Source organism: Melospiza georgiana, chromosome 19 (assembly GCF_028018845.1).
Source record: "Melospiza georgiana isolate bMelGeo1 chromosome 19, bMelGeo1.pri, whole genome shotgun sequence".
NCBI lineage: Eukaryota > Metazoa > Chordata > Aves > Passeriformes > Passerellidae > Melospiza > Melospiza georgiana.
In genome coordinates, this window is record NC_080448.1 from 4,083,236 (window position 1) to 4,108,753 (window position 25,518).

General features: G+C 46.0%; 1 protein-coding gene across 1 annotated transcript in view; it reads right to left on the reverse strand.

Annotated features, from left to right (window-relative positions):
- The window catches only part of AUTS2 (activator of transcription and developmental regulator AUTS2), an 819,578-nt gene that overhangs the window by 577,804 nt on the left and 216,256 nt on the right, over nt 1-25,518 (reverse strand). The window contains exon 2 of the mRNA XM_058037438.1: nt 22,261-22,470. Within this exon, the coding sequence (XP_057893421.1) occupies nt 22,261-22,470 (210 nt within the window). The remainder of the gene's footprint in view (nt 1-22,260; nt 22,471-25,518) is intronic.

Consider the following 25,518-nt stretch of genomic DNA (forward strand, 5'->3'; position numbering starts at 1 on the left):
ATAACATAGATAAAGCACATATACAAACTGCCTTTGTCAGGGCAGCCTTCCAGTAACTCTGTTAGAAATACACATCAAACACTCCTATCAAAATACCACTGTATCAAACCCCCTCATCTTTAACTCATCCAACCCAGCCTGGCCATGGCAAATTACTCACATACACATTTTAAAGGCATGTTACAAACCCCCAGCATGAGGCAGTCCACATTGGATCTTCCAAACTTAATTTTGAGCCACAAGACAAACACTTTCAACATAATTATCACTACCATATGGGCAGCTCTGCTATTGTGCTGGTTCTAATTAGGATTGTATATGTTACACATGTTGAAAGAGTTTGCAAATATGTTTTGTGGTTGACAGTTAAGCTCAGTATTTAAAGTAATGTGAACTTTTGTATGTTTACACTGCATTTGCTGTAACAAATACATCATGTGCATAATAAACATACATATGTGCACATATACATGTATACACACTATTTTGTTTTAGCAAAATAAACATAAAACAGGTGTCAGAAATGTTAAAACTCATATCTGGAATAAACATATTCACCAAAAATTTAAATCCAGTGCAGTCCTACTCAGCTATTGGCTTCTACAGACAGGATCCAGAAGTATTTCCACTTTCTTACTAACACACTAAATTCACTGGATATTGGTATTCACATCTGTAATCTTGAATATGCTACTCAGAATTTGGAATTAACTTCTCCAAGAAATTATCTGTGTATCTATCTATTGAGATGTAGTTTTTGCCATCAAAAGAATGGTATAAGCAATTCAAAGATAGAAAATAAAATGTGAGTTAAAATCTTGTAATGGTACAGCACAAATGCCACTGGTGTAGAGGTGTAGAAAGGCAAAGTATCAACAGCACACAGGTAAAGAACAAAAATCAATCCTTTACAAGCACAAAGCCTGGGGCAATTAATTTAATTCTAAAACCTTATACAAATATGCCAGGCATGCAGCTGCTGTCTGTGAATTGCAAGCAGGGCTTTGGAACTCTGCTTTCCCAATCATTATTTTATTAGATGTGTGTACCTCTCCCTTTTGATTTGTGAGAGCCTTACATGATGTAAGAGCAGTACACAGACACATTTAATTGCTAATGATACTGTGCTCTGTTTCAAGTTTCAGCATTAGCATCTCAAGGTAGAAGAGCATTACAATCCTTTCAAAGCTTTAAAACCCACTTTTCACATAAACACATTACAGCCTGAGCTTCCCTTTCTAGTCTTTTGTCTTGCTCTCACCCTTCAGTTCAAAGTCATAAAATAACAAGATATCTCAATATTAGATAACTCCTGATAGTGCTTTGAAGCAAGAGGAGAGCAAAGCACCAGTCTCTATCAATAACACACAGGCATCTCTGAGCACGACCTGCCTGCCTGCACAGGGGCACAACAGCACAACTTTCACTTAGTCAAAGAGACTTTAAAGGCTCAGGCCACTTAAAACAGGATGGAATCAGTTGTTTTAATGCTCCTTGTCCACGGCAGGCTGCAGAGGGCAGCTGTGGCAGCTTTACACCATGTCTGCCCAGACAGATTGCACTGTCCTGCTGGGGATGGGATGGAGCAGAGGGCAGGGCAGCCCCTGGCACACCTGACCCACGGGCCTTTCCAGAACAGAACTGAGCACCCACGGTGCTTCCAACAGGCACAGAGATCTATTCACACCCAGCAGCATGCAGGCAGTCCTGCTAGCACAGCAGGGATGAGCTGCAAGGAAACCACAACACTTCCAGAAGCAGAATTATGCCCTTGATGTAGTAAAATTAAATACTGATGCACACAATCCTACCAGTCCACCTGGAGGACCTGGCTCCACCATTCCAGCAGGCTGAAATAAAAAGCTCAGCCTAAGACATTAACTGTCCATCTCAGGTTTGCAGCTCACACACCCTCTATCATATCATATTGAATGCAAGTTCTGCTGATTTGGCATTATTAAATTATTTGCAACCACATTTGATTGATGAGGAGTAATCAAGGTAGGGGAGAGGAGCTGAAGTGCTTCCATGGTAAGACAGACTGTGGTGTGAGCTTGTTCCTTATCAGATTCTCCTTATCAGAGAATCCACCAGGAAGGGAAAGTCTGTAGGAAGCCATGCTGTGCTGGATGGGTGTCAGGACTCTGCTCCTCATCACTAAAGGGGAAATGGGGGAGAAAGATGAGAAACAGCTATTCTTTAGTTGTAGGAGTTACAGGTTTACTAAAGAGAGACCTGCCCTTCACCAGTTAGGGCAATTCTCTAAATGCATGCAAAACAGGAGAGAAACGTTCATTTCCATCTCTCACTACACTCCACAGAATTAGTTACTCCACTGGAAAAGACACATAATATCTAACCTTCAGGTTAATCCATATTTATAATGAAGATGTTATAATTAGTGATCTCTACCACTCCCATCCAGCCATACTGAAACATTTCTACACTTCTTAGTCCATTAAAACATAATCACAGCCAAATAATACATCAGTAAGGCTGATCACAGGCAAAATAGAGTTTGTCACTTCTGCTCCTAATCTGCTCCAGCAGCACAACAGCAGCCAAACCTGTCCTATTTCACAGCACCCAGCAGAACTGCAGTTCCCCATTTCAGCTGCTCTGATGGCTGGTGTTTGAGGTGATGACAAGGAGGAGCCACTGCTGCTTTTGTGAGCTTCAGTCATGCACAGGAACACCCAAGGGTGATTGTGAAGATGTTTAATGGGATCACATTCCCTCTGCCAATTCCCTAGCACTTCACCAGATAGGTTTTCATAAGGGAAGTTTTCAGGAGCTTCAGAGGGGACCCCAACACCTTCCCAGGCTCTGTCTGCTCCCCAGGGCTTCCCTGCCCCTTGGTTTCTGTCATTTCCTGCCAGTGGCCCCTCAGTACTGAGCCAGGCTAGCACCCACAGCAGACCATGAGGATCTTCCAACACCAAACCCTTCCTTCACTCCTTTCCACAATCACCAAAGCAATTAAATCATTGCCATTCACACTCCCATTGTGGGCCCCCCAGCTGACTGCCCAAAGGAAGCAGGGGGCAAGTGACACCTTTATTAGTGTAATTTCTACTTCTCTAAGAAAGATTTCTATCTCTGTACAGAAGTTTTGACATATTTAGTGTTAACTAAAGTTTTACTGGATGTGGGAGAAGGATTCATCACTCACTGTGAGTCAGTTACAGCCAAGCTAGAGCAGACAACAGAAAAGGGGAGAGAGGCAGTACACAGGTGTGCTTTTCTCTCACAGATTTTTCTATTTTCAAATAGAACCACAGATGGTTTGGGTTGGAAGTGACCTTACAGATAATGTAGTTCCATGGTTAGGGACAGCTTTCACCAGGCCAAATTGCAGCAAAGAGCATGTCTGACTCTCAACAAGTCACACCATCAGCCTCTTGCCTCTCAGCAGAACACATTTCCACTTCCAGTCCTGCTGTCAGACCTGTGTGACGGCTCTGAATGTTTTCAGTCTCTCACTGTGTAGTCAAACAGCTGCTCTGCACAAGCAAAGCCAATAAATGCCACTTTGGTGAGATAAAAGAACAAACCCTGGAACTCTGATTCCCTGTCAGCTGATGCTGAGTCTGCCTTTGTTATCTGTCTGCCTTTTCTTCTGCTTGTTCAAGTGGCAAGGAGGAGGCCAGCAGTGACCAGTCTGAGCAAAACTGGAATCTGCTTCTCGTTAACTACAAAACCAGAACACACCCCAAACTTTTCCCCCTAAACAAGCATTCTTTGCCAAGGGCAATAAATTGCAGAATGGTTTGGGTCAGAAGGGACTTTAAAACCCATTTAGTGCCACCCCTGCCATGGCAGGGAGACCTCCCACTGTCCCAGGCTGCTCCCAGCCCTGTCCAGCCTGGCCTTGGGCACTGCCAGGGATCCAGGGGCAGCCACAGCTGCTCTGGGCACCCTCACAGGGAAAAAGTCCTTCTCCATATCTAATATAAACCTCTTCTCTTTTAGTTTAAAACAATTCTCCCTTGTCCTATCATTATCTGCTAATGTAAAAAATCCCTCTTTTTTATAAGCTCCCTTTAGATGCTGGAAGGGGCTTTAAGGTCTCCCTGGACCCTTCTTTTCTCAAGGCTGAACACCTTTGGCCTTTTAATCCTGTCTCCAGAGCAGAGGAACAAACAAAAAAGGAAAGAAATGGAAAAGAGATGAGGAAAGAAGGTGAAAGAAGGGGAAAGAAGGGGGGAAAAGGGGAAAGAAGGGCAGAGAAGCGGAAAGCAGCAGCCCTGCCCTCAGCGCTCGGTGCCGCAGTTCCCCGGCGCGGCCCGCAGGGGGAGCCCCAGCGCCGCCCAGGAGCGCCCGGCCCGGCCCGGGCGGGCTCCGAGCGCCCCCGGGCCCTGAGGGGGAAAGGGCGGCGCTGGGAACGGCCCGCGGAGACACGGCAGGAGAGGGGCATGGAGGGCAGGAATCCTTCCCTGGATGGGGAGAGAACCTGGCACAGGGTGCCCAGAGCAGCTGGGGCTGCCCCTGGATCCCGGGCAGTGCTCAAGGCCAGGTTGGACAGGGCTTGGAGCTGCCTGGGATAGTAGAAAGTGTCCCAACCCATGGCACTGGATAGGCTTTAAAGTCCCTTTGAACCCAAACCCTTCTGGGTTTCTACCATTCTGTGCATAATTTATTTTTGTTAAATAAGGATAAGGGAGTGGGAAAGGGGAGAAGGTTACACGGAGGAGCCATGAAAATAGTGAAAGGTCTGGAGGGGCCACATAAGGAGCGACTGAGGGCACTTGGTCTGTTCAGCCTGGAGGAAACCGAGGGAAGTGAGACCTGTCTGGGGTCTGCAGCTTCTCCTGAGGGACAGCTCCCATCTCTGCTCTGTGGGACAGGGACAGCACCCAGGGAAGGGCTGAACTCTGCCAGGGCAGGGTCAGGTTGGATTTCAGGAAAGGCTCTTCCCCCAGAGGTGCTGGCACTGCCCAGGCTGCCCAGGGAATGGGCACAGCCCCGAGGCTGTTCCAGGAGCTCCAGGGATGCCCAAGCTGGGATTGTTGGAGTGTCTGTGCAGGGCCAGGAGTGGGCCTGGGGATTCCTGCAGGTCCCTTCCAGCTGAGGACATTTGGTGACCACGAAAACCAAAGGATGGGGGAGGAGTGTTTTCCCTTACAGGCTGCTCTCATCTACAGAAGTCACTACGGAATGTTTCAGCAGAGATCACCTGGTGGTGGAGAAAACTGGATGCAACTCCTTATACACAAAGTTAATGCCAAGGGCCCCAAGTGCCCCAGCACAGTTACTGGTGCAAACACACCCTTCTCCCTGCTCCTCAAGCCCATGGACACTCTGGGAAAATTCTTTCATAAGCACGATCATGCTTTGTGTTCATGTAAAAGAGCAAGCAACAATTTTCACAAGAGTTACAAAGCCTTGCCTAAAAATAAAAATGAAATTCTTTCAATCATAGGCAAAAGGGCTCTTTTATCTATTTTGTACATATATAAATATATATATTATTTACATCCTATTTATTTGCTTTTTACCTCTTTTTGACCTAAACCTTTTAGCATCAAACTTCAATCAGGATATTAAAAAATAAGAGGGAAGTCAAAGTAGTACTTAAAATCGAATATCCAAATCACTGAAGTAAATAAAACATTTAAAACATTGTAAATTATCAGAATTGTGTTGTGTATTGTATGGACAGAAATGTCAAAGGCTGACTACCCCCACTCCCTACATGTGCAAACACAACTGTCATCCACTATCAGCAAAATCTTCCCAAGTACTTTAACAACCACTTCTTCCTAAAAAGCTTTTCTGGACAGAAAACAAAAAAAGGTTCTTCATTTCATGCAACAAGCTGTAGAAGTCCCAGTTCAAGGGTGAAAGGAAGGACGGGGAGAAAATTGCCTTTCCCCTCCAATCCAAGTCAAACATCTGAAATGTATTCAGGGCAGCTTTTTGCTGCAGCTCCTACGCTGGCACTGCCCTGTGCACTGCACAGGTGCACTGCAGAACTGCCTGTCCCTCCCTGCTCCCTCTCTGCTCCCTCCACAGCTCCACAGGAGCTCCACGGGCTGAATCCTGCTCTGGCACAACCCCCAGAGCTCCTTCCAGTGCCCCTTCTCCCCCAGCACCCCCATGCCAAGCTTGGGGTGCTCCAGGCACGGGACTGGGCAAGGAGCTGAAGGAGAGCTGCGAGAAGAATCTGTGCAATTCCAGTTCTCTTTGTTTCAGGAGAACCTTTTCGTTTCGTTGTGCTTGGCTCCGAGTTGCTGGTTTTATCTTGCATTTCACACTTAAGGAAACCCAGCCAGGCCTGCCAAATACTACAAGGTTTTCTGTCAAAACTTGGACAAGCTGAAAAGTTTTACATTCTTCTAACCGTAAACCTTAAAGCAACTCAGACTTTTCTTTTACTCGCAGCTCAGGTTTGAGTGTTCCATGACATTTGGCCAACCTGGCTTGAGATTTCTGTTTGAGGTTTCATTACGAACTCCTAATTCCAGAACAGAGTAATTAATACTTTTACTAATAGTATCTGTAGTAAAAGATTATAGGACTTGGAAGAACGACTCTGAGTGCAGTTTGCTGCCCAGCAGACTGCACGCAGTCCAGAAAGGAGATCAGTCATCTAACTCAACTTCCAAAGCTGTGTGCAACAAAAAAGCAAAGGCCTTTGGAGACCCAACTGCAGGACCATTCCCTGAGCTGGCCTCTGCAGTGCTTGTTCTCCATGTTACAGCCCCAGAGCAGACCCCAAGGAGCTGCGGTGGACAGCAGTTTCTGTTCCAGAAATTACTCGCTCAGTGTGACACAACAGTTTGGGTTGGAGGGGCCCTCAGGGGTGACCTCATCCAAGCCCCACTCCAAGCAAGGCTTATTCAGGAGAGATCCAGCTGCTCAGGGGAGAGGTGGATGGTCCAAGGATGCAGATCCCACAGCCTTGGGACTGAAGGGACCTGCCTGCCTCCCTGGCAGATCTGAGCAGAGTTAAATGATTTGGGATTTTTTTTGAGCTGGATTCTGACCTCCTCAGCTTTGTGTTGCCCGTGTTCTTCAACGCTCCTCTGCTGGCACTGCATGTGAGAGCCAGCATGGAACCACAATGTGGGACAGACCACACCCAGCTGAGTACAGATGCCAAATCTGGAATTTCTGCTGTCCATTTCCCTTATTTTCTTCATTTGCCCCATAATGTGATGATGCTTTAGAGATTAAATACAAGCAGTAAGCGGTGGCACGCTGCAGGCTGGGCAGCACAGAGTGCAGCAACACCTCTGAAGGAGGAGCTGCCAGGGCTCTGCCAGGTGGCCTTGGACTGTGGCAGCCCTCAGCTGGGTGTCAGTGGGACTGGTGGCGTGAGGAACTGTTACGCAGGCTTGTTATGGAGCTCAAATGTTTTCATTAACATAAACGAGCAGAAGTTAGGTTAATTATCTGAACACACTGACAGATGTTCAACAAACACTTGGCATTGCTGCAGCCAGAACAAGAAAGAATTCCGTGTTATCTTGGAACAGCCTGCAGAACAACACAAGAGAAGCAGCAAAGCTCTGCTACCAGCTTAGACACATGGATGCACAGAAGAGCCAGGCTCTCTCCTAGCATGGCTCCAGAGGCACCAGGATACAACCCAGCCCTGTGTGCAGATCTGAAAATTTTGCAACTTGTAGAAAAAGAGATTTTACTTCCAATGCAAGTGAACAACGCTACAGTGGGGGCAAGGGGCAGGGTGCTCTTGCAGGAAAGGAAAGCCTCCACTGCTTTACATTAAATTAAGACATCTCTTGAGCTTTGTCTTAAATTCAAGTTCTGCTCAAGTTCAATCCAAGGCAAGTTCTAAACATAACAAAGGGCTCTTACTCCCCTCAAAAAGTCATTACTGTATAGATACACAGGGTTAGTAAAAATGACGAATTTGGGGGGAACAGTGACATGAATGCATTCTGGTCAAAAAAAAAGCTAAACCCCACTAAACTCTCATTCAACAGTTAATAGAAAAGCTCAGAGAACACCATGTGTGAGAAGTTCCATCAGAATCAGGGAACTGGGCATGGCTGGACAGCACTGACTCATTGCTGATGGTTCCTGTATGGGTTGGGGTGCCTGTGTTGGAAAGGTTCAGATAAATACACTGGTTTGGGGTTTTTTAATGTGCTAACACTATTCACAAGTGTAAGGGAAATAGTAGGATCTAAAGCTTGTAAATGAGCTACAATCTTGGAGGAGCTAAAGATTAGATCGACCTGTGTTGCATCACTTTACAAGTTAAATATTTTTCTTAAAGTGCTAATCCAATCCAAACAAGGGTTTGATTCTAAATTAAACAAACTCCACTTTTATTGGTATTAACAAAAATATGCAATGCTAATTTCAGCAGGCAAGCACTAACAAGAGCAGCTATGCAGGCTGTGCTTTCTCCAGGGCAAAGAAGGAAGGACATTAACTTCAATTTCCTTTTTTCCAAGCAAAATGCATTATATTACAAAATCCACTGTGAGGTTTATTTAAAAAAAAAACTTGAAACAAACAACAAAACAAAATCCCAAATTTCCTACACACCCATGTTTTTAAAGAGTCTTTTAAAAAACCCACTTTCATTGCATCTCCACTTCTGATTCAATTTGCTGTCAAAGGTCATGAGCTAAAATATACAGTTTACGCTAAAAGCAGGAAGCAGGGTAAGTAATTGAATAACATCAGGAAATGGAAGAATACTGCCATTTTCCTAATGGATATAGTACAAGGTTTATTCTCTCCAAATTTAATTCTAGGAGCTCCTGTAGTAAGAGCTTTATTTTTCTTCAGCTTGAATTTTAGCCTACAAGGTTTAAAGCAAAATCCTCGTGCAATCAAAAGAACAAAATACCACAGCAGCTTTATTTTCTAACAGACAAAGATGATCATTTCTGCAGGAAAGAGAAACCCCCCATCAACAGTGTCTGAAAACAGAGCTGGCATAGCAGGTTGGCTGCTTAATATACATGGGCTGGAAATAATTCTACTAAATCAGAGTCCTGAATTATTCATGAAAAACAGATTTTCATGATTTAAATTAGAAAGACTTAAAATTACAAGCCTTGCATTGCTATTGATAGGTAAGATCTCTTTCCCCCTAAGCGATGTTACAGTCTCATACAGCTCCACTCCTGGAAATGCTTTATGATCACTCGAAAACAGTACAAAAATCTCCTGACACTCACTCCTTCTGGAAACAACACACCCTCTGGTACATGATTTAGACCAGTAATAGCCCACCAGTAATGATTATATCAAAATATATCATTACGATAATGAATAAAGTTTGAAGGGATCATTTTCAGTATTTATTGCATATTAAAGCACAGGTTCATTTAAAACATTGGAAGCACAAGCCTCAGTACTGCAAATAAACTCCTTCCATCATGAAAAACACCGCACTTCTTACAGGAAGCTTCAGCCCACAAATCTGACTTCAGATCTTTGCAAAGCATTTTGTAATGATCCACAATGCAGCCTCCCTCCCTGCACTGCTACTGATTTATAAAGACAATGCCATTAATAAGCTGAGGGCTTGCACTGCTCCCTGGGAGCTGCCAGGAATTCCACACATCCACTCATTCCACAAAATCCCGTCAGCTGCGGTGGCTCCAGCGCTTTGCATTAGGAATTATTAATATTCATTCATCACACAGGTACAAGCTTTCATCTGCACATCTCCAAACTCTGCACAAATTCGCCAATTAAACCTATCTGCCTTGATTAGGGGTTGGTAGACAAGTTGTTCCTGACGAAGCAGCACTTCCATGCAGGATGAGCTGGGGGCTGTGGGGTGGCTCTGGTGCAGCTCCAGCCCAGCACCACAGCTGTGCCCTCACAGGGGCCACGTCTGGACACTGACTGAGCTCCTGGCAGCTCATGCAGAGGCTGCTCCAGGCTTTGCTACACTCTAAGAGTGTTTTTTGGAAATCCTCAGCCTGAGCTACAGCTCAAATGTTAATGCCAGCAGCACCTGAACTGAATTGAGTAAGGGCAGCTTGGGCTGGGCAGAGTCCAGAGCAGGAGCAGGGGAGCAGCTGGGATAACCCAGCTCCAAAGGACTCCTCAGTCACAGCTGGGATAACCCAGCTCCAAAGGATTCCTTGGTTACAGCTGGGATAACCCAGGATCCAAAGGACCCCTCAGTCACAGCTGGGATAACCCAGCTCCAAAGGACTCCTCGGTTATAGCTGGGATAACCCAGCTCCAAAGGACTCCTCAGTCACAGCTGGGATAACCCAGCTCCAAAGGACTCCTCAGTCACAGCTGGGATAACCCAGCTCTGAAGGACTCCTCAGTTACAGCTGGGATAACCCAGCTCTGAAGGACTCCTCAGTTACAGCTGGGATAACCCAGCTCTGAAGGACTCCTCAGTAACAGCCGGGATAACCCAGCATCCAAAGGACTCCTCAGTAACAGCTGGGATAACCCAGCTCCAAAGGACTCCTTGGTTACAGCTGGGATAACCCAGCTCCAAAGGACTCCTCGGTTATAGCTGGGATAACCCAGCATCCAAAGGACCCCTCAGTAACAGCTGGGATAACCCAGCTCCAAAGGACTCCTCAGTTACAGCTTCTGTGGGCTAGGGCACAATCCCTGCTCCTGAATCTTTTACTTTGGCATGGGAGATATGGAAACTCACTCCTTTTCCAGTTAGCAGGATCAGTCCTCAGCACATCATTCTGTACCATCAAGAGAAGTGAAGACAACCAGTATCAAATCTTGCAAACTGAGAGCATCATGCCACCCAAATATAGCTTTTATTTGACAACACAACACTAAGTCATCAGTATCCTGTCATTTCCTTCTTCAGAACCAAAGCACAGAGCACTTGTCTGGATATTAATTTATTTTCTTAAACATAGGAGCTATTTTCCTTCACCTAGCAAACCCTATTGAGCAGGTTATATAATTAACATCAAAGCAATTTGAATGCTGCTTGACATGCTAAAAGGTGGTAAACAAGCAGGAAGCAATAAGGTGCTTTACAAGAAAAGAACATGTGTTGGGGGGAGGGGAGACAATAAAACGTTAAACAGATTGATTAGTGATTTTAACAGAATTTCCATTTTTATTAACTCTCTGCATGCTTTGGGTACTCGAGTCTTATTTCATTTATAAAAGTAGGGATTTTTTTATTCAACTAGATCAGACAAAAACCTGTTCAGAAGGAAATGATGAGCATGGTTGGCAAAAATAAAAGCACCATGGAGAAACTTCATGTGCCAAATATCAGCTTCTTCCAAGGGCTAGGAGTAAATTCACCTGGCTTTATGACTGAAATATTTTTTATTAACATATTTAGAAAAAGCCAACCTCAAATCACAAGGAAAGGTATCAAACCTCAGCTTCCAGTTCTACACCCATTCTCAGCTGTATTACTTTTATTGATTTAAGGGCTTGGGCCTGGGAACAGGGTTAGCAGGGCTTAGACTTGACAGCATTTTATGAGCAAACTTGGGGGTTTCTCTCTTGTTTTCTCTTCATGCAGAAAAGAGTTGCATGAGAGGGAACTCAATTCTTCTTTTTTAAGCCCACAGGTCCATTACAACCATTTGTAACTCCACCATGTGGGAAAGGGCACTCAGGACATGGGAACTCTGAGCTCAGTGACTCAGGTTTTGCTGTCAGAGACTGCAATGGCCCATGGCTTTTTATAGGACCTAAATCAACTTCTGCCTGCAAACCAATTATGTTCCTGCTTCCTTCTCCAACAATTCCTTGCAGGATCTCAGCAGGCTTTGTGCTGAAGGCTTAACTTCCTGCACTAGTTTACACTTCTGTCACATTTTGTCAAACTTTACCTTTAATAGATCTGAGATGTCTAGGATGTTCACCACGGACAGATCTAGAAAGACTTAACACACTGTTCCTGTGTCTTTGTTTTGCTGGATACTGAGAGCACAGCCTTCTGGTGTTTTCTGTGCTAGGAGGAATTGTGATTAAACTGCAATGGCAATTGTTTAATTGAAGAAAGTGGAGATTTGCATAGTCTTCAAGGAGGTGCCTCCATCTCACAGAGCCCAGCAGAGGAGGAAGGCAGAGCCCAGGGGAGCAGCTATGTCCAGAACAGGCTCCTGCACCCTCCTGAGTAAGGGGGGGCTTTGCTACAGGTTAGGATTTTTCAAGGAAGTCCACTCACAACAGAGTGACTCCTTTCCATGGTCTTCAATAGCTGAGCCAATACAGATGGATAAATCTGAAACTGATCTTACATTGTCTATAAAAATGTGAAATTACACACATCAGGAGTAGGTACTTTGTCACAGCCTGTTAGTGTTGCTGATATTAGAGACAAACTTCCAACAGCACTGGAAACACAAAACCACAGTAACTTCTGCAGTCAATCTTCTATAAAAATATTTGTATTCTTGTAGCAAATTCAATAAAAATTCTTAAGAGTCTTTCATTTTTCTCATAGAACTTCACTGTATTTTAATATTGAGCAGCAAAAATTGTTGCAGGGAAAGGTCAGGAGGAAAGGAGAAATTTGTTTTGTCTGTTTTAGGAGTTGTGGCCTTACACAGTAATGGCCACACTGTGTTCTTCAGCTGGCTCCAACACTGATCCAAATATCCATTGGAATTATCCAAGAGTATAGCAAGCTTAGAGAAAACAATCACAACAACAATCACCTAGGGCACATTTTGCTGCTAACAGAGGAGGCCTTCCTACTGCACAGAGCCCATATACTGTTGATAAACCATTAAACATAGGAAATGTGTGACTTAGATTTAAAAGTTTGTTCCGATTTTAGTGGGTTTGGGCACAAATTAAGGTGTCTTTGATTTTATAAAATTGCAGCGTTATGACATTTGAAACTCTGAAAGCAGAGAACAACCTTCTCCAGGCTGAGGAAATTATCAATAATTTAAAGTTAAGAAGTGCACCCTGTTTCCCCCAGCAATGCCATGCCACCTCTGGGGACACAGGCAGCCCCTGGGGCTGGCCAGAGCCAGCCAAGCTAAATCCAGGGAAAGCTCCAAAACCCCCCAATGGCCCCCAAAGCACTGCAAGCCATGAAAGCAATTGTGTGAGCTCTGTGCTGGAATTCCACAGGGATTTATTGCACACTGCCATCCCCCTGCCCTCAGCTCCCCTCTTGTGATAAATGCCAGCCCCAAGGGCAGCTGCTCAGCCCCAGGGCAGTGCCAGCCTCCCTCCACATCCCAGGGACTGGAATGGAGCAGCTCTAAAGCAGGAGTGCTGCCTTGAGGCTACCAGGAGACAGAAAACTGAGCCAAGGCACTGCTGCTTCCCTTGGGAAGGCTGGACAGGGAGCCTTCCACACCCTGGGGAAGGGAACAGCTCCTCTCAGTGCTGTTCACTGACACCTTGAAAGTGTCCTTGGACATTCCTCAAAGCCATGGCCCAGGTCTGTGCCCTGAATCCATGGAGTTACAGCACTCAGGAGTTGGACTAAGGCTACAAAAGCCTGAGCAGGAGTTTAAACAACCATGGGAGGCTGAAATGTTCCTGAGGATGCTCCCAGAACCTGCAGTGGGTCACCCCAACCTCCCTGTGCCCCCTGCAGCACAGCAATGCTGCACACCCAACCCGTGCTGCTGGGAGCTACAACCACAGCCAAATCCATCACTGCCATGCCTCCTGCTCTCCTGAAAACTGAGGTTGTAGAGGGAAAAACAAGGATCCAGTAACATAAGCACAGAAGTACATCCTCACATTCAAGTTACGATTAATCTACAGGCAAACCCATTGGTCAGAAGTCTTGGCCTACATTTATTTCTAGAATACAAAAAAATATTTTAAAAAGTTCTGGATGATTTCCTTTTTAAATTAAAAATGGTCACTTTATTATACTGTCTTATAATACTTAAACTAGCATTTAATTTATCTCCAGGCAGACTCAGTCAAAATTAATTTTTTGTTTAATTCCTTACTGGTAACATGCATGGAAACTTTTAAGACAGCAATTGATTGCATTAAGCATTTAAAATATGGTTCACTTCCTGGCACATTTAACAATCATTTAAGTTTTCAATTAAATAGGGTGCCAACATTAAAAGAAAAAAGATAATCCTGAGAGACAATAGCTGCTCTGTGCACAAGAAACTATTTTTTTACTAAAATTCTCAAGATGTCTAATTGATTAATATAATTAGGTTAGCCCAAAAGTGGCTGTTTCTAATCTCCTTTTTTTTTTCAGTTGGAATTTGCTGGGAGTTTGTGGGAGTTGCACACAGGGGCCCTTCCTCAGGTAACATCATAGTGACATTGCCTGCTCAGGTAACATCATGGTGACACCTCTGCAACTCTATCTCAGAGCAAACTGGAGCCAAAAGACAAAGTGAAATGCAGCAGGGCAGAGCAGAGAGAGTGGCAATATTTGCATTACAAATAAAAACATGCCAACATTGCTCATTTTCTTGCAAGCCTGATCACACTCAACAGCGACAGCAGGCACAAGCACACGAGGCAAAGAAACCCTTCCTCTGCCTCAGCCCTGGGGTGATCAGCTCACACCATCAGCTGGAGAGAAATGGGGGAGATCTTAATATCCCACTGCCTGTTCCTGTGTCCAGATGTGACCTGAGTTCCTCCTTGGCTGCACAAGCTCCACCAGCCAGCAGCATCACAGTCACCACATCAGGTGCTCATGGCCTTTCTGAGTGCTGGTTAAGGGACAGTCCACCCTGCCCAGCAGCTGATATTTCACCCAGAGTGGCCAAATCAGCCCCTGACCAAGTTTTAAGCTTGCATTGTTCTGGGTCTGCGCTTGGGGCCTCTGTGCCTGCCCTGGTGCTGAAGCTGCTCTCACACAGCAGGCTCTGAGCTGGGCAGTGCACAGGGAGGATCAAACCATCATCCCAAACACAGTGCTTCTGAGGCTGAGACACAGGCGTTTGCCACTTCAGCACCAATAAACAATATCTGGGTAGAGTTCCTGTTACCTTTGGGCACACACACTCATTCACAGCACAGGGACATGACAAAAACCAGGCCCTTTCCTTCCACCCTCATCAGCCCTGCAAGGGAAGCTCTCCATGGAGAAGCCATTTTGAGTCCCTGGGACTTCCCAAAATGTATTTTTAAGCCTTCTAGCAGGGATAACATCCTGAGTAATCAATTTGACTCATGATTACTATTTCAAACACAGGCTCATACCCAGACGAAAAAAGCACACTTACATGGCAATATATACAGAACAATAACACTGCCAGATGGTATAATACTGAGCAGAATTAATTTCACACATGATGTTTTCAAGGTGTTAAAATATGTCACAGCTTCTGCTAATAAAACATCTTCCTCTCCACTCCTCCTTTTAAGAAAATGCTCCCTTCCCACCAGCCTGTATTTTACATTATATGTGTTTCCATCCTGATAAGGGCAGCTGATTGCTTGCAAACCTAATTACAGTCAAATGAAAGTCTTTCAGAACCATCATTAGCAATTAGGACCTGCTGGATTTGCAGTGTATCATTTAGAGAGGTATAATTCAATGGCTTATTGAAAAATTGCAGGTGAAACTGGTGATTATGAGGGGGGACGCCTGTGACACGTCACTGTGGGCGAGCGTGGGGTGGAGTGGCAGCTCCCTGAGCACTGAGCAGTGACTGCAGGGTTTGTGCTGGCTGAGCTCACCCTGCCCAGCCCAGAGCAGCGTCCTGGGACCAGCTCTGCACTCCCTGAGCCTGGCTTTGTGTGTGCTCTCCTGGCTCCCTAGCCTGGCTTTGTGTCTGGTCTCCTAGAATCCAACGTGCCCGTTGAGGAGCTGGGGGAAGCCAGGGGGGATGTGCAATGCAGAACAACAGGCACACGAAGCCACACACATCATTTTTCAGTCCTTTCTGCAGAGAACAACAGTCTTTTCTGTGCCCATTGAGCTCAATTATATATTATCAGGGCCCAGAAGTTGTTTGGATGCTTTTGAGCAGCTGGGTGCCTTCACAGATGACGCACTGGATACGGTGACTGCGGGTTAAGTGCAGCTGGAGATTTCTGTGGCCTCTGATCAGAGGCAAACAGCAGTTGAGAATCACAAAATGCTTGTAATTCAAGCACTGTTTGTCACCCACGGCGCTCTCCAAATGGGAAACGAGAGGGGACTGAATGGCAGCCCAGCTTTCAGCACATGCTCCCCCACAGCCAGGAATCCACACACTGTGCATGTGTGAAAATAAAGTGTGGGTCCCTGCCAAGGGTGAAATTACCAACTGGCCAGCATGAAGCACTCAGCATTTCCACAGCACATGGTGGAGTGGATAAGCTGAGCTGGACCTTAGCAGAGACAGAGGATATTGGCTCACAGAACCTGCCCCCTTCTCTAGGCATCCCCCTCTGTTTGCACACCATGTGTAACATTCACCCCTCAAAAACCCTACACAGCCCAGCCTACACCTCTGCAAAGCCTCACCTCTTCATTCCCTCCCCACAGATCTCTTTCTCTGTTTCTACCCTACAAAGGGTTCTCAAAGCCCAGCTCTACCCATCCCCTTTATCACATGAACATCTCCCAGTGTATCACTGCACCCACTCCTGCTGTGATGTAACCTCAAAGCACAGTTATCCAGACATGGCCCTTTCTATTCCTTCAGAACTGTAATCTGATTTTTTTTTCATCATTTTGTGGGTTATTTTTCAAATTAAATGTTGTTTGATATGCTAGATTAATAACCAGTGCTTTGAGTGACATGATTCCAACACAGTTTTGTTACCAGTGGCCCCTGCAGGTGACACTTGTAGGTGCCTTCAGACTTTTGCAACACTGACACAGAATCGAACCACACCATGTAGGCTGCAGCAAAACCAGCAAATCCACTCATTTCAAAGTGGTGCACTAGCATCTTGTATCTGAAAAAAAACCCCTAAACCAAGCAACTTCTCCCTTTACATACAGAATGGGAACATCACCTCCCTTTCCATCAAGGTGTGGCCATATCCCTGCTGACCTGATCCTGGCTGGTACTACTCCCAAGGCATGTATGTGACTTTGTCCCACATTTTACCAGTCAGTACTGATGTTTCCTGTCACTTCATACAAAGCCAGACCTCCAGCAGTGCAAAACCAGCCCAAAAATCCCACATACAGCTTCCAATCCCCTGCACAAGGTAGTTTCACAGCCCAGGTTCCTTCCTGCTCTTCACAAGTTTTATAGTCACTGAAATCCACTGGCTGCCAGTACAGGATTCCCAAATCCCAGCAGCTGTGTTCAAGGAGGTTCAAGCCTTTATCACTCACTCCGGGTGATGCATGCTGCAGGCAGGATTTCCAAGGTGTCAGACCTCACACTGCACAAACACATCCCCATTTCTTCCCTTGCCCAGAGCTCCAGCAGGCAGTCCAAGAAACGAAACATTTCTGTGGCCGTGTATGGTCCTCGTAGCTGCTACGGCTCTCCCAGAGCCCACCCACAATTTCATTTTCAATTAGCAGCTCTCCGAAAAGCAGTAATGAAAGCAGTTGCTAAAGAGCACTCAGATGTCATTGAGAGCCTGCAAACCCAAACTGTAAATAGCACATTGTAAATCGCTTGTCAGCGCGGCGAGCTCTCGCCGGGATCACAGCGCCGGTGACAACCCGGCCCATCTGCTGCGGGCCCTGCGCCGGGCCAGGGCAGCCCGGAGCGCTGGGCAGCGGGGATGGGAGCTGAGGGGATGGGAGCTGAGGGGCTGGGAGCTGAGGGGATGGGAACTGAGGGGCTGGGAGATGCGGGGATGGGAGCTGAGGGGATGGGAACTGAGGGGCTGGGAGCTGAGGGGCTGGGAACTGAGGGGATGGGAACTGAGGGGCTGGGAGATGCGGGGATGGGAACTGAGGGGATGGGAGATGCGGGGATGGGAGCTGAGGGGCTGGGAGATGCGGGGATTGGAGCTGAGGGGCTGGGAGATGCGGGGATTGGAGCTGAGGGGCTGGGAACTGAGGGGATGGGAGATACGGGGATGGGAACTGAGGGGATGGGAGATGCGGGGATGGGAACTGAGGGGATGGGATGGGAACTGCGGGGATGGGAGCTGAGGGGATGGGAGATGCGGGGATGGGAGCTGAGGGGATGGGAACTGAGGGGCTGGGAACTGAGGGGCTGGGAACTGAGGGGCTGGGAGATGCGGGGATGGGAACTGAGGGTATGGGAGCTGAGGGGATGGGAACTGAGGGGATGGGAGCTGAGGGGATGGGAGCTGAGGGGATGGGAGATGCGGGGCTGGGAGATGCGGGGATGGGAGCTGAGGGGATGGGAGCTGAGGGGATGGGAACTGAGGGGATGGGAGCTGAGGGGCTGGGAACTGAGGGGCTGGGAACTGAGGGGATGGGAGCTGAGGGGATGGAGCTGAGGGGCTGGGAGATGCGGGGATGGGAACTGAGGGGATGGGAGATGCGGGGATGGGAGCTGAGGGGATGGGAGCTGAGGGGCTGGGAGATGCGGGGATGGGAACTGAGGGGCTGGGAGATGCGGGGATGGGAACTGAGGGGATGGGATGGGAACTGCGGGGATGGGAGATGCGGGAATGGGAACTGAGGGGATGGGAACTGAGGGGATGGAACTGCGAGGATGGGAACTGAGGGGATGGGGAACTGCGGGGACAGGAACTGCAGGGATGGGAACTGCGGGGCTGGGAACTGGGGGGATGGGAGCTGCACCAGCCACCCTGACCCCAAGGCTCAGAGCTGCACCAGCCGCCCTGGCCCAGGACCCAAATCCACACAGGCATTCACCCTCTGCATGGCTGCTTTGCTGCACTGAGGCTCACGAGCACCTCTGCACCAGGGCATGAGAGTGCAGGCACTGAATCAGCACAGAACCACACGGTGCTGAGTGACCATGGCACGGGACAGCAATGGCTTCCACATCAGCCACCCAAAGGCTCAGCAGTCTCAGATTTAGGATTTGTAGATTCAGGGGGAGACTACCAAGGGATCGCGGACTTAATTCTGAATGGAACAGCTTCAGCACTCCCCTCCCTCCCCTTTAATTAATTTATTTAATGGACCACGAGGTGAAAGCCAGTGGTTTATAACACCTGTAGCTGGGGTCTGCCAGAGTCAGCAGTGTATCTTCTGCTACTGTTCTTCCCATTTTTCCTTTATCTCATTATAATTTACCTCCCAATTCATTTCTCCATCATGAGTTTTCTTCCCTCTATTTATCATCCACCTCCTATTTATTACCAGTTGTCTCCTTCTCTGCACTCCTGCAGTATCTGGGATTGGGATTTGATATTCTGGAAGCGTCTCTGGAATCAGGTGTTGAAGGCAGAGCCCAGCAGCTGCTGGCTCTCATGCACACGTGGGCCAGCCAAGGCACCCCTTGCCTAATGCACACACTAATGGTTTAGAAGCATATCCAGAGGTGATCCTCTTCTGCAAGAAGGTGCAAGAATCTCCCACCAGATGAAGAAAAACAGGGAAGGAAATGGTGGAGGTAGCACAAGTCAATGTCTTCTGCTCTTTTCAAATCACACACCCACTGAACAAAGCTAAATGATCCTTCCCCCTCATTATCAAAATACTCTCAACACTCCTTCTGTCCTGAAAGCTCATTGTTTCCTGGCATGCCCCACTGTGCTCAGACCTCGAGGAATAAAATCTCATTAAAACCCATTTAAAAATGTTTGCCACCCTTTTACTACTTAAAAAATGTTCACTTTAAGATTTCCAAATGATTTTTACAGAAAGCACATAAAAACATGCCATCACCAATTAACGTAAAGGAAATTAAATTTAAAACGCTGGAGAAATATTCTGATGAGTCTTATGTTTGCTTAATGCCAACCAAAATTTCCTTGAGGCATTTAATAAGTACATTTATAAAAGCTCACAAAGCAGAGTTCAAAAGTCTTCTCACTAGTAAAATATGAGCCTTAATTAACCTACAGTTTCACATTTTCTGGATTTCAATAAACCTGTAGGCATTTCAGCAGAGCTGGATAAATACCTGCATGAATACTGCAAGGATTTGCTCTGAAAACTAATTAGCAATGCTTTCAATAGCTGACTTCAACTAAATCTGTTTGACAAGGGAGCTTCATACCCTAAATCCTGCAGTGAGAGTTACTTCCAGCAGATAACAGATTTCACAGGAAAGCATATCCAACAGCACTGTTAACCACTGGAAAAACTGTGAGTGAGCTCTCCAGGTATAAAACATTTCCCAGCAAGGACAGACTGCAGCCAAGGTCTTATGCAAGCACAGGAATGCAAGTGACAGCTCTGAGATTGCATCCTGCCATCCAGTTACAGTAAGCACAGGTGACAATCCAGGATTCCCCCAGGGACAGGACAGGAAGGATAAATTGTTTGTGTATCAAATATAAAGCCCTGATATACATGCAGAAGCCTCCTGAACTTTAGGGGAGGACACTCCTGCTGTGTCACACACAAACCACAGTGGCCCCAACTCTTGGTCACTGCTGTCAGACAAGGTTGACAAGCAGATCTATTTCCCCTTCAGGAGCCCAGGGATTCAGTGGGATGGACCTGGGTGGGGAAAGCAACCCAAGTGTGCAGCCTAGAGTCACTTGAGGAGGAAAAGTGTAACATGATCAGGAAAAAAACATGCTCAGAACTTCTCAATCTCCTCCTTCTTTTGTGCACTTCACCATTTGTCTTGAAAGAGGTCAGAAAATGCTTACTCAAAACTCTTTCTTTGTCTTATGCATGTTTTTCCAAAGAACTCTGCAGTCTTTCCCATGACATCTTTTTTCCATGTTAAGTGCCAAAGCTGTATGTGTTTGTCAGCACCTAAACTGTTCATAAGACTTAAATGTTCTTATCTGAGATGCTCTACCCCGACCAAATGTATTACATTTATACTGAGCAAGATACTATATTTCCTCTCAGTCTTATGCCTTAGGACTTAGGCTGAGTACTCAGTTTTATCAGCTCAAAGGAAAAGCATTTTCCATGACATTTGTCAACTCAATACCTTCCAAGCCAATGCATATTCATTCCCAAAAACACAACCTCACAAATAATCTCCATCAGCAGGAAGGGCAATTTCCTTCACAGATGAAATCCTGGGCAGAAAGGTTCCACCTGACATTAGGCCCCACCAGGAGAGCTCTCAGTGCACACAATCAGTCTGACACACCAAAACAGAGCAGAGACCACAGAGGAGAACACAGCAAACAGCCAAGGAAACACAGCAACCTTCAATATCTTCTGGCAATGGAATCATTGCATCTGCTATCCTGAAGAGATTTCCCCACCTTCCTTTGACATACCAAGCAAAATCAAATCAGAAGAAACACCTTTAACAGCTGGCAGTATGGAACAGGCATTTTACAATTTCTTTGCTCTGCTAAAGAGCTGTATAATCTCTTACTATATTTCTATATACAGCTTAAAATATAGGCTTCAAAATTATCATGAAAACCTATTTCTTCCCAGCTTCTCTAATTCTGCATATCAAAACTGAATACAAGTCAGCATACTTGTCATCTTCAATGTTCCTTCCATCTCCCTGAGCTCACAAAATGAGAAGCAGTGAATTCTCACTATTTGCCACAAGTTTCTCTGCAAAGCAAGGTTTGGTCTGCACCAGAAGGATGAAAACTGATTCCATGAATATCAACCATCCCCATTAAATATTTAAATTTTGGTTCAAGAGCCATTAATATCACTCAAATACAGGCAAAAGCTGACCTAGTCCCTACTATGTACAATTATCAGCATCATAGCAATCACACTTGTCACCTTTCTTCCTTAAAAAGCACAACAAACACAACACTGCACAGTCATGAAGACAAATCCAATGTTTTCAGCCTCCAGCTTTGCAATCCTGGCTGTTGCCTGCTCAGTCCCACCACTGTGGGAGGACATTCTTGCTCAGGGTGGGTGATCAGTAACCCAGGGCAGCAGACACCAGCACCACTGACACCTCACAAATGAGCTCCTCACACTCTAATCAGCTTTGCCCTGATTAACAGCTGCCCTTCTTGCAATTGCCTCACCTCACCCTGGATGTTCAGAATGCTCTTCTGCTTCTATGTACAAAGCCTGAAGACAAGAAGGTGTTTAGAGGACAAAATTGGCCTTGCACCCACAGAGAGACCTCATTTGTTTGCCCTGACAGTCTCACAGCCAGCCTGTGGAAAGCTCTTCTCGCTCTTACACATCTATGAATCAGATCAGCATCAATGCACCACTTGCTCTCCTCTCAGTGGCAGGACACTGCACCACGTCACACCCAAGAGCTCAAAACCAAAACGACCACAAAAGCATCAAAATAAACAATCCCACAAAATGAGAAATTGGCTTCTACATACCATGAACCAACGGGCAGAGCCCTCCCTCCCCGCAGAAGGGAACTTGTCTCCCACCTGTCTGAGGCCCTTGGGGAACTTCTTCCTTTTCCCCAGGTGCTGGCACAGGTTTCGGTCATTTTCCCGGTCCGAGCTGTACTGGTGGTGGTGGAGCCTGTTCTTTTTTGGAAGGTAAGACAGCCCATTGGTAAGTGCTTCCCTTTTCTTCTTGGCTAGAGGATTCTGTCGCTTCTCCACACGTTCCTGAGGTTTCAGAGCTATGTCCTTCTGCAGAGGGAGGAGAAAAACACCATGGTCAAACTACAGCTCTGGTTTGGTTCCAGGTCATCTGCAAAACACTCCCAGGGCAATGCTGCAGTCACCAGAAAAGGAACAAACCCACCCTTCACTGATGTCCTCTGAATCAAAAGATAGGAAAATGCTAAATAAAATTGGCAGGATGAAGTGAGTGCATGAAGGAGACACATCCCCCTTGAGACTTCATGCAGCCAACCTCAAATCTCATAAGCATCTCATGTATCCAGAGAGCACACATTTAGAAGACAGCATTTGTTTATCATGCTTAAATTAACAATCTGCTTTGATCTAAACAATGCTTGACTTTTCAATATTTGTTCTTATTATTTCTTGTATTTGAGAAGCCAAGGCACAAGCTGACCTAAATCCAATTAGGGCCAATGAATCTCCATTGACTCCAGGGCATGCTTCCCTCCAGCCTGACTTAAGCAGTAGATTTCCAAGGGAGAGGGGTGGAAAGTGCATGGAAAAAGCAACTTGTATTTGAAAACTTTGTCACTGACCCTTTAACCCCCAGAATCAATGTCTGTCTATAAAAATACTCCACTCCTGTATCACAAATGTGAGCTGTGTCACTTAGCCCACAGCTGTTTTCATACCAATAACCTGCAACACACAGAATCCCTATCTTCATTTCAGATAAATGCTACTTGAAAGAAATCTTTTTCAACAGCACAGAACGACAGGCAGAGGAAGAGGAGGCTGGAGAATTCATTAGGAGAGAAGAATGAGAAGCTATTTGAGAGGATGTGAATTCCAGTGCAGATTCTGCATGCAATAAATGCAATGTGCTGAGTCCCATCCCCTCCTAGAGCTGCCCAGTGGGGTCTGGTGGTGCCCTGGGAGGGAGGGGAGGTGACTGAACATGGGCTGTGCTCTCAGCACTCTCTGCTAATGTGCCTGCCTTGGCCCAGAAGCTTCCATGCCCACCATAAGGTGCTGGGTAATCTTGTGAGCCTTTCAGCTGTTGTTTGCAGTTACTTAATATTAGAACTGACAGCAGGAAGGGCCATTGGTCCCTGTGTCACATAAAGACTGAGGCTCAGGAGAATATAATTCAAATTATGGCACCTTTTTATGCAAAAAAACATGCCTAAAGGCAAAAAGCAGTTTGGCTTTAATTAAAGACTGCTCCCTAAATGACTCTCTAAAACACAAGAGCTTCACAAAATTCATAACTGAAACCAATGAGATGATTAATTAAACTGAAGACAGTCATTGTTCAAATCTGATATTTAGCAAAGAGAATGATTTTACAGGCATTAAAGATGGGAGTAATGAACAGAAGCTATAAGACATTTTTTCTACCTTTTTTTCACCTAAGACACCACAGGACTTTTCCCAGGGTTTTTCTCCACAGTGTTATTCCTATCCAAAACATAGGAGCCTTGTCCAAGCTCATGAAAGAGAATTGGAGCATCCTTAGCTGCAGCACAGGATTAGTAATTTAAGAAACCTCCTGTGTCTGCTCACTGGTCCCTCCCTGCCCCTGCTGAGAAAGAGCTCAGGATTAGCCCTGATCTTCCTAAAATGCTTTGGGATCTCCCTGTGCGCAGGCAGAGGGATCCTGTGGAGCTGCCCAAGGAAATGAAAAGCAGGAACAACCCCTTTCTTTCCTCAGCACACCTCCTGCCTCCCTTCCCAGGAAGGTTTTAGGTTTAGCTGCACACCATAAATGCAGGAAGGCAAATTCTCAGGTGCAGCAGCCATTTCACCAGGGCTCCCCATCAACAGCTTTGTAAAACTACAGCATCCACAAACACCCCTGGACCTCCTGGACAGCAAGGACAGGTTATAAAACAGCAGATATTTAATGTCAGAACTTATTTGTAACTTAAGATAGCTGTCATGCTGCTAACCATTCTTTTTTTCAGATCAGCATAAAAAAATTCCAGTGTTTTATGAGTAGAACATTATACCAGCAAAGACTTTTGTTAAAACACAGAGCTCATGTTTGTAGACACAAATGCTATTCAAGAGGATTCACTGTAAATGTGAAAGGCTGAAGGAGTGAACAAAGGGGAAACTTTCTGGAGAAAAAAAATAAAAAATTCTTCTAATGACTAAGTAGCTTTTGTGGGATTTTTCTCCCAGCTGTGAGTGATCTAAATGAAACAGTGGCAGCCTTCCAGAAGCTTATAAAATGTCTAAAGGGGCCAGGCAGTTCCATCAAGAAATAACTGGTTCCTGTTAGCTTTAAGGGGGGTGTGAGATGGGTCAGACTCAGCAGATCACTGTGGGTGTACCTGGGATGACCCTTCCTCAGAGCCCTTGCTCCAGACAGCAGCACAAGGCTTCACAAATTGCCAGAAACACCCAAAGAACCTGGAGCCCGGGAGAGCTGGGAGGCAGGAATCTGCTCACACACCTGTGGCAAGGTGAGGGACACCAAATACACAAAGCCTGGAGGGAAAGGCACCTTCCAAGGCAGAAGGGAGGATTGGCAGGAGTGTTGAAAGTTTAGGACTGTTCCTCTTCTGCTCAAAGCAAAGGGACACCAAGGAGCTCCAGACGTGCCTAATTTGTGAAAGGGGCCTTAAATCCTGTTTGGTGGGTGGGCTTGCTGTGAAATTTAGCATAAGGATTGGTGTTTGCACAGCCCTGTTCCTCCAGAAGAGCTGTCTGTCTGTTTTTTACCAGCTGACACTTACAGAGCTCTAGGGATCAAACCCCTTGTAAGGGACCTGTGGGGTTGAGCCTCTCATGGATTTCAACAGAGACATGACTTGGCTTGAAAATAAATGTGAGCATAGAAATGTGTGTTAAATTCTTCATCTGCAGATTAAGTGAGGACATGCAAGAGGACATGATAAAACTTAGACACAGGTGGACAAGATGCATTAAAAGTAGCTTGAATAGAGCTCTCCCAGGGTGTTCTCCTGGTGTTTGAGGTGGAAACTGCCTGGGATTTACCACTGGCTGGGGGCTACAGGCTGGGTACAAATCACCAACAGGACAGGACTGCTGGGAACGTGCCTTGAGCTGTTTGATTTTCCAGCATCACTCTCATTGCATGGT